Here is a 10,000-nt window from a genome sequence, read left to right as displayed (position 1 = left end):
CAGTAATTACTCACTCAGCTTGCTTTATACCGAGTGGATCTGGCCTCTGAGATCTGTTACACGCTGATTAGTTTGATGAAAGAAAAGAAAGAAACGAAACAAAATATATGGTATCATGATCAGTATTATCAGAAAACAAGACTTCCATTTTAACAGAAGGGGAAAAAAAAACCTTTGTTTTTGTCAAATGTAAGAGAGGTTTTTAACATTCTTACATTTACACTCTGATTTACTATTTAAACAAACAAACAAAAAAAATTCTAAATCAGAAAAAATGTTTTATAGGATGTTGTAAAGATGATCTCTTGTGGTGTCTTTTGACTCTACACACTGAAGTTTCAAATCACTGAGTGCAGTATGAGACCGTCTGAAGAGTAAATAGGAGAGTGTTATGTGTGGAATACACACTCTTAGTTAGAAATTTACCAAGGGGATTACATTGCTTTTCAAGACATTGCAGCCTCTTTTCCTCCTGCTTTGTGGAAGCAAATGCTGCATTACCTCTGTAAGTCCCTGGCCCAGAGACGATTCTCCCATGTTTGTGATGCCAGGCCTTGCAATTCAAGACCAAATACAACACAGCCTAATCCTTTAAAAATGGTCTTCTAACATTTTAGCTTCTTACCGTTTGGGCTGTGATAGAATACAACAACTTACATTTCATAAGGCAACACTTTAGTGAGAAAGGGGGGGAGGGGGGGGGGAATGATATTCCTTCCACTAAACTGTTTGCTATAGCATAATCTCTGTGCTATACAAGAATAATGAGGATATGTCAACAGCTCCCCAACCCGTGGAAATACACACAGGGGAAAGCTTTGGAAATTATCAAAGGCTCTCTCTCTCTCTCTCTGTGAATACTGCACGCTTTGAAGCACATTCCAAAAAAAAAGAAAAAAAAGAGAAGAAAAATGGAGAATATGCCCATGATAAATGGTCTCCTCGTGGTCATGAATTCTGGTTACGGTACTTCTACAAAAAAAATAAAATTAATAGAGTTTGTTTCTTCATTACACATTTGCCTTCCTACTGTCTCAAGTCATAAACAGAGGGTGAGACAGAAGTAAATGATTGTATTCTAAAGTCTACAGGTAATATTTAACACAATTCAATATTATACTGCCATATCTCCTAGTGTTCGTTTCTATGGCTCACTTACAATGGTTTAGGTGAACTGACCACTTGTGACAGCTGATCTCAGATCTGTTGTTAGAGATTATGTGAAAGTGAGTAAGTGTAAAGTGAATAAAGAAAAAAACCGTGGCAATTATCTCTGGTGATGTGAGGCCTCAGCACATTGCCGTAATTTATTCTTGTGCAGAAGACACACTGTATTTTTTTTACTCTACAGTCTAATCATTAACTTTACTTGAAAACATCCTGCAGATAGTATTGTATGTAATATGGCCATATAATATGACTAACTTGACTCATATTAAGTTTAACTTTCCACAAAGTTGCACTTTGTTAAACTGAACTCGAATGAAAGATTTTCTTGATGCAGCGAAAGCAATAAGTTCACGTTAGCAATTAGTTTTTACGGTTATATGATGTTATTATTCAAATTCATGTCACTGTGGATTTCTATGAATGTTGACACGACTATTATATTCTGACAGTCCACGTTTCCTCCATACACAACAACCTCTGTTTTTGCCAGTCCACAGTATTGATTTTCCCTGTTGAAAGAGAATGTTTAAAGTGAAGTCAGGCAATGGAAAACTTAAGCGTTGATTTGAGCACTCAGTCTGTGCAGGTTCTCTTGCACTGTGAGCTCACTAGCAGTAAAACACACACACACACACTCTCTCTCTCTTTTTTTTCTTAAGCACGCACAGCTTATTCTATGCAGCAGAGTGGAAAAGAAAGGCTGACAAGCTGTGCATAAAACTGTTAACTCTGGTGGACCAAGCACACACACACACACGTGCACACACACACACACAACCACACAGAGAAGGAGTGAGAGAGAGAGAGAGAGAGAGAGAGAGAGAGAATTTGACACAGATGTCAAATCAAATAATAAGCAAGGCTTTGAGTCTGGGCTCTTATGCAGGCACTGAAGTGCGCAGTGTCAATCAAATGTTTGAAAGGATATATCGTTCCTCACTGCGATCGATATGCCCAAATTAAAAATTGAGAATTACATCATGAACTGGAATGGACAATGAATTGTAAATTGTTCTCAAATTCAAATTGCTGTTACTACTTAAAATAATTCTTATTCACTGAGATTTTTCTAAATTACATTTCGTAGACATTCATTAATGACGCTCAAGTCTGGCACGTTCTCATTCACAGGGGATGTCTGACTGTTGTAAACCGTGAATGTGTGCCCATGTTATTGACTAAAAATAAACTGTATTATGTTACATTTCGTATTTCACATTTCACTCGTGTGGACAAATAGAGAAGCCAAAACTTTCGCAAGTTAATTATGTTTGAGCAAACTGAATCTTTATGAATAGAGATTGAAATACGGAATTGGACAAATTCTTGCTCGGGTTTTGTTGCATCTGAAATTATAGAGATGATCTGAAGGAATTGTTGAATAGGTCATAAGACGTCTCTTCCTCTCTTCTCAACGAATGGAATCAAAATATTTTTGGGCATCAAAAATACCCCTAAAAGTTGACAGGCTTGTGACTTTGACGCAAATGAACTGAAAACCAGCCCTGAAGATGGCGAAATTGGACTTTTATAAATTCAACTTTATATCCACAGGCTTTGGAAGCTTAAAATGAAACAATATGCAATACACAACCTGTAAATGGAAAATTCAAATTGCGTGAAAACACAAACATGACTTGGCATATAAAACTATTGCTTTTAAATATAACTTTAGTCACTTGTTCATAATTCATTTTATCCAAACAATTGACTGACAAAAAGAAAGGCAACACCTCACTTCAAACGGTTTTCCATATTTTTTCCTTAATAGAAAAGCTTCGGTACATGTACATATTGTTTGACAATTCGGTGAATTGTGCAGATAAATATCTTTCTCCAACGACCTCATGTAATTTGTTAGATTAAAGTAATCCAGATAAAATCCGTTAAAAATATCTTGTTTCACAATCAAGAGTAATAAATAACGGTCCGAAATTTGATTTAAATGTCGATCGTTTTAAACATTTGAGATACTCCTCTTGTGTTCAAAGACGAGGTCCTTACACATATCAGCGTGTGTGTGGCCTCTAAGTTTACTGTCTCTTACCAGAGCTTCTGCCCTGTGCAGCACCGTTTGATTTAATCCGTTCAGATTTGTTATTGAACTCGGGTTAGATCCATGGTTACCGTGAAGATGTCCGAAAGTGCCATAGTTCGAGTAACCCGCATAAAACGGAGACGTGTAGTATATGTGTCTGGATAAAATTGCGCCGTTTGGGAAAGGACATTGTGCTGGTGACCTGGGAGGTGAGCGCCCAGCAGCCGTTGCAACCGTGGCACTCTGACATGGTCCAGATGTTTGGGATTGTTCGCCACTCCCCTTATCCGAAGTTGCCATCTCAGCAAGAGACCAGAGTTTGGGTTTGTGGGTGGAGTTGGTTGAATGAATGACAGATGTAGCATTGCTGTTTTCATTTAAGAGCTTCGGTGTTTCTCCTGTCTCCAAAGGCTTCTCCTGCATAAGCCTATCAGTTCCTGGGGGCATGTTTTGGGGGGAAGAGGTCGTAGGCTCCGACGACTCGGGCGCTGTCCGATTCTCTGTGTCTCTCGCGACAGAGCCGTTCGTAACGTGAACCGTTTCATCACCCTCATCATCTTTGTTGTTGTTCGGTGTGTACCTCTCACACGGTATTCCCCCTGGACTGAGGTCGTGACCAGCTGCAAAAGTAGTGCATAAATTAGTAAAAGTCCTCTAAGAATCAACCGAATTAGAACGCACACATATAATAATAATAATAATAATAATAATAATAATAATAATAATAATAATAATAATAATAATAATGTCTTAATAATAAGTAGCCTACCACATAGGAAAATGTAAGGGAAAATAGTAAAAGGAGCAGTGCATTGTTTACCTAATTCTTTGGTAGACTCTGTTAAGTCTGTGGGTTTCAATGGCTCGTCATCATCATCATTTTTCTCTAGATCAATATTATCTTCCTCGTCGTCGTCTTCACTTCTGTTTCGTGGGGTCCAGGTCATTTTATTCTCCTTTTTCAGTCTCCTCCGGGCATTGGCGAACCAGGTGGACACCTGGGTGAGAGTCATTTTGGTGATGATGGCCAGCATGATTTTCTCCCCCTTGGTGGGGTACGGGTTTTTCCGGTGCTCGCTCAGCCAGGCTTTGAGAGTGGCAGTTGCGTCTCGGGTGGCATTTTTCCGGTAAGCGGGGTCTCCAAATGGGTACGCGCCCAGGGGCCCGGCATATGGGTGATACCCTATAGAGCCAGTCAAGCCTGCCGTATGGTCGAATGGGGAGCCCTAGGATAAACGTTAATAAAGATTACAATTCAAAGGGCATTTTTCTAAAGGATTACCGGTTTCCATTATTGAACGTAAAATGGTTACTTTTCTCCCTCTTCAGTAAATGTTTGAGTATATGTATGAGTCTGCGAAGATCATTTAAAATTGATCACGAACAAACTATTATCATTTTTAATGGACCAATGTGGTGCGAAAGTGCTTTTTTTCTTTTTCCGTTTTGCAGCAAGATATTCATAAAACATTTTTTTTTTCATAGCAACTGCGACTGTATGATTTTTGAAACTGAATTTATATGCAACAGATTTTCTTACATGAACAATGCATTTGATTTGTAATACTTGCACTTAAATGACTCTTTTCTTGATTGAATAATATTTGGGTAGAATTTAACGCGCTTATTTTCCGTAACACAGCAATTTGTGCTGTTTATGCAATTCATGCTGTAACATACATTTTGCAAAAAAATTATTTAACACTCGATACAGTTCGAACAAGAAGCAAAACAACAACTACAACATTTTAAGGCTTGAATCAGGATTCCATGGCCTGTTTGAAAGTGCAGTTTTCTCGGAGATGTTTTCAGTTAGTACACAGAGTATTTCGCTGTTGATGAAGTCTCTCAACTCACCACGTAGGAAGAGAACGGAGCGGCGGAACCCGACTCAGAGCTGTACGGGAGAGAGTTATAACCTGCCGCTTGACTTGTGAACGACGTAGACCCTGCATACGGAGCAAAAGCGGACCCAGCGGAGGATCTTCCAATTTCTTCCGTCCGGGACCCCGAAATCACACTGGAGCTATATGTTGGACACGAATACAGTGCCAGAGAAGCAGACGGCTGGTACAAGTATCCCTGTGGATACGACATGGTGAAGCCTTCAAAAGCCACTTACTGGTGCGTCGTTTCCGCAAGTAGCCTTACTTGTCTAACAGCACACTGTTACTTTGGCATTGAATCCAATATCCTGCACGCGACTGACGGTAGCGGCGAAAATTTCAGCATCATTCTAATCTCTTATTGCTGACACCTAATGTAGTTGAATTGTAGCAGCTGCCTCATTGGCTTTCTTTCAGCATTTACTCTGTTTCTCTGTGCTTGCGGTCCAACTGATCGATTTTTTGCCTCCGTCCAAAAGAAAACTCTGTTCTGACGCTGGCAGTGTGCTCCGCGCGCTTCCTCAAGGGGAGTAATTGTTGAGGAGGTAGGAAAACCTCGAGCTTCCCCAGCCCACCGTAATGATTGTCAGGCCCTCCATTCACCTCTCTCTCTCTCTCTCTCTCTCTCTCTCTCTCTCTCACTCCGTCTCTCTCTCGCTCTTCCTTTCGCTCCCTTTCACACACACAAAGTCTCACTTTTCCCACGATTTAACACGTTTAAACAAAAATCAAGTCACCCAAATAAGAATTATAAATAAGACTGAGAACCATTATACACAGACAAAACCAGATTTTATTGCGCAGCGAATGAGGGGCTGTTGTGCTAAATTCTCAGTAATATGTGTATATTTTCCGGAAAAGGCAAGAAAGCCAGCAAGCAAACAAACAAAAACAGTTTAAACAGTTCTCATTCACATTGTCTCTACGTGTCCCACATCCACACTCTCAAATGCGTAGAGAGGATAAGTACAGAAAAGAGGGTATCAAAATTTTCGTAATCAGAGACCGGAATTTAAATCCATGTTAGTGGGTGCTGACAGCTGGACATCGGAATTTCATTAAGCGCTTGCCGGTATTAACCGCCTGTAACGATTTATCTGATCTGTGGTTAAAGAGATCCATTGATAGCAGTGACAGTGGACGTAAACGAGTTAATCCTCAGTACGTAAAGATCCGTGAAGACGAAAAACGGTGAGAATAAGCGCTGAGGAATTCCCAGCCGATGATATGACTTCCTTGACCTCGACGGAGCGAAAAGAAGAGAGTGAAGTTCGAGGCGAAAAACTGCATAATTCGAGAGATAACTGCCGACCAACAAACAAATCACTGTAGAAAGTAGGCTACGTTGACGGAAAAGGTAAGGGGAATTCGCTGGAGATTAAAACCGATTATTTGTCAATGGATTGTCCACGCGCTGGAAACACGTAGGCTACAGTAGGCTGAATGTAAAGGTATTGAAATAGTCTATACGCTTACATTTGTAAATTATCGTTATTTCCTAAAGCATTTCAAATAAACGCGCACGAAGATAAATAAATAGGCCTAAATAAATAAATATTATCATATCGGTATAGCACGGGCCTTATATTTGCGTTACAGTCGTAGTAGCCAACAGACAGGTGCGACAGTTAGCTGAAATATTGCAATTATCCTGACATTTCAAAGTCAACACTCGGGTTATCGTCCATCAACGGAAGAAAAGGAGATCCCATTTGTAACGCCAGAGCTATTTAAATGTGCACTGTGACTAATCTAATTTGGATCGTCTATTATTAGGCGGCATTACTGAACTGACAGCAGTTGAGTAGGTTAGTACTTGAGTTTCACAGTAGTATTACGACTTCGTAGATATGCAGCCGTAACTTAAACACAACGTAGATTTTTTTCTTCTGATCGTTAGGCTATCGGGCTTCTTGTAAAACTGTCTATTCATTTATCCTTGTGCTTTATGACCATTGTGTTTGAGGCAAGCAGGATAACATCAAGACGATACTGTCAACAGTGTTTGAGATCTTTGTGTTAACTGCTCATATATTCAATTGGTCCAGATAACGATTCTGCTAATCTGAAAGAGAACCACTGTACTCCGAACTACAGGGTAAGTGTTTTCACAAGTTCAGGTTACACTTACAAATCTCCTCATGTAGGCTACATCACACACAGATGCGTGTGAAGGTTCAATATTTACAATCACATTCTCACTTTGCAGTCTTATTCATCTCTATCTGCAGTGGTATTCATTCCAAAAATATACTCACGACGGTGTTTCTACACTTCATTCAGACTCGTCATTTAAACTTGTTACTTCGTGGCTATATGTCCACACACACCAATCAGAGACATAGTGAGAGATGACAAAATATTATCCTCATTTCTACATGTTTTCAGCTCTGTGTCTGTTTGTGTGTGTGTGTGTGTGTGTGTATGTGTGTATGTGTGTATGTGTGTGTATGTGTGTGTGTGTGTGGGGGGGGGGGGGGGGTGTACTGTGTGCACATGCTTTTGTGCTTGTTGTAGTTGCTTTTGTTGCTGAATTCTAATAGTGTTCCTTACAGCACACAAACAATAAGCAGCGTCCCATCATAGCATCTGATGATTTCTTTCATATACAAAGACTGTACAAATAAATTCTATTCCCTGTCAATCTTTCCCCTTCTCACCCATCACACATCTCCCTCTGTCCACTCAGCGTGTAAGCTCTGATTCATTTATTTGTGACAGAGTGCAGGAAGCATTGATTTTCCCTGACGAGTTTAAAAAAAACAAAACAAAAAACGCATTATATACAATCATAACCATGGGGTACCAGTGTTTGGAGTCTGTGGGGGGGGAATGGCCTCATCTCTGTGACCAGATAAATGAACCGTAATGAGCTGAGGTCTTGAGGACTACACTTTTACTCTCCTGAGTGAGTCAATAACCCAGAGACCACTAAATGAATATTGATTGAGTATAATGAAGCTTGAATAATGGGCAAAAAGCCACAGTACTTGACTTAAGATACCCCACACTCTCTCTCTCTCTCTCTCTCTCTCCCTCTCTCTCTATCTCTTTCTCTCTCTCTCTCCCTGAAGTATGCCACATATCTCTGAGTGAAATGATCCTGCTATTGTATGAGACAGTTCAAAGCACTTTGACTTAACTACATCTCCCAATACATTTACTATGAATACTAAAATATATCTCTTTGTAAGGGAATTATACATTTTAAATGTGCATTGTATGAGTTCTCCACGCCACACCAGTGATCCATAAATGTTATTTAAAGCGTAAGTTTATTCTTTTTCACATATGGGGTCCTCATAACATATTAGGATAGCATATTATTAGGAATTTGTTGGTATCGTAAACTACTTTTCAATCAATCGCTTGTTTACAAAAATCTACAAACAACCCCCCTCTAGCCACACACCCACCAAAAAATCTCTACCGAACAACAACAACTACAGTAGCAGCAATAATAACACAACATTAACAACAATATTTCTGGGAGATTGCGCCATATTATACGTTTTATAATGTGCCCAAATATGAAAGAGGGTAAACTGGTTGTGTAATAATAGTCAGAGATGAGTGATGTGCCGAACTAATAAAATGTATATCTAAAATCTGTGACTCACAGCTTGTGAGGATGAATAAGGAGATGTCAAGTTGAACTGAGATGGGTTCATTGATCTGTGACTATGTGACACCTGCAGTAGCAGTGGTGTTGCCAAGTCTCCCCAACATTCAGAAAGTTACATCCCTCAAAATCAGTGATAGAATAAAGTTACTGATTTATTCAGTAAAGATTGTCATATTTTCAGTTTCCTTTAAAGGAAAACTCTCTCTCTCTCTCTCCCTCTCTCTCTCTCTCTCTCTCTCTCTCTCTGTCCCTCTCTCTCTCTCTTTCTCTCTCTGTCTCACACACACACACACACACGTGCACGCACTTGCACTACCTTGTGGGTCGAGGGGTTGTATGTGAACTTTGTATTAATAGCCATGCGGTTCGAATGGCACCACAGTTTACAAAGCTTTCTCTGAAGGAGCGTTCACAGAAATCTTAACAGCTTCTCAGCTTTTCTAGGAGGCGGAGACAAGAGCAGAGCTTTGCCTACATTAGCGTGTCTCTTTTTATGTTTACTTTAGTCCTTTAAATCCTGATCTGCTATCACGGCTGAAGACCTTCTGCCCTCACCTCCGTGGCTTAAGTGGACAAAATGCCTGATAGTTAAACAATGTTTGTCATTAAACTTCCTGCTCGTCTGTGGGATTATCCTACACTGTGTGTATTCTCAGGTGGAAGTGATGGCTTTGTGTTTCTTTGCATTATGACTTAAGAGTTAGAACCACATTCCCCCTATTGTTGGGTGGTACTGACCAAAGCTCGCACACGCTCTTATTATCTCTCAGGACATACCACAATGCTCAAAGATCTACTCTCTAGATCTCTCAGCCATGGTCTTAATATTCAAACAGCTTGATAAACTAAAACTGACATGTTATATTAGGCGAAGCATTGTTTTAGACGTTGTCCTTTGTGGTTGTGTGTTGCTGTGAAGCTGAATTTGGCTTTTGGAATTTGTGCTTGGCAGTTTGAATATAGACTTGCAGACAGACCAGTGTGTGGATGTAGATTCAGAATTCTCTGGACTGCTAGTGGGCGGGGACATGTATCATTTAAATTTGATTATTCCGGTGGAACACTCTTCACAGGAATCAAACGGAAAGACTAACAGAGAGCAAACTAAAAGAAATAATATTTTAACTATTTTATTTCTTTTTTGTTGTTGTTGCTGTTGTTGTTGTGACCTTTTCTATTGGTTAATTTTATGATTTGTTGAAATTTTTGGCTTTGACGGTACATCTGTTTAATAATTCAACACTTGTGAAGTATTTAATTTTTCCACTGTGAAATCATTAG

The 10,000-nt window shown here is 39.7% G+C and overlaps 1 protein-coding gene across 1 annotated transcript; it reads right to left on the bottom strand.

Annotated features, from left to right (window-relative positions):
- Positions 1-3,127: 3,127 nt before the first annotated feature.
- On the bottom strand, positions 3,128-5,305 carry irx5b (iroquois homeobox 5b). Its single transcript, XM_030790880.1, has 3 exons — positions 5,066-5,305; positions 4,029-4,434; positions 3,128-3,828 (listed from the first exon to the last, which is right to left on the bottom strand). The coding sequence occupies exons 1-3, from the start codon at positions 5,303-5,305 to the stop codon at positions 3,128-3,130; spliced, it is 1,347 nt and encodes a 448-aa protein (XP_030646740.1).
- Positions 5,306-10,000: the final 4,695 nt, after the last annotated feature.

Source organism: Chanos chanos, chromosome 13 (genome assembly GCF_902362185.1).
Source record: "Chanos chanos chromosome 13, fChaCha1.1, whole genome shotgun sequence".
Taxonomy (NCBI): domain Eukaryota; kingdom Metazoa; phylum Chordata; class Actinopteri; order Gonorynchiformes; family Chanidae; genus Chanos; species Chanos chanos.
Note: the sequence above shows the minus strand (reverse complement) of the source record. Positions and strands in the feature narration are given on the sequence as shown.

Bases quoted from the DNA above. Each gene is read 5' to 3' on its own strand.
- irx5b (XM_030790880.1), bottom strand. From the start codon at position 5,305: ATGTCGTATCCACAGGGATACTTGTACCAGCCGTCTGCTTCTCTGGCA. The intron at 4,435-5,065 runs GTGAGTTGAGAG...CGTTTATCCTAG, and splicing joins CTCCGTTCTCTTCCTACGTG to GGCTCCCCATTCGACCATAC. The intron at 3,829-4,028 runs GTAAACAATGCA...CTACTTTTGCAG, and splicing joins AGAGTCTACCAAAGAATTAG to CTGGTCACGACCTCAGTCCA.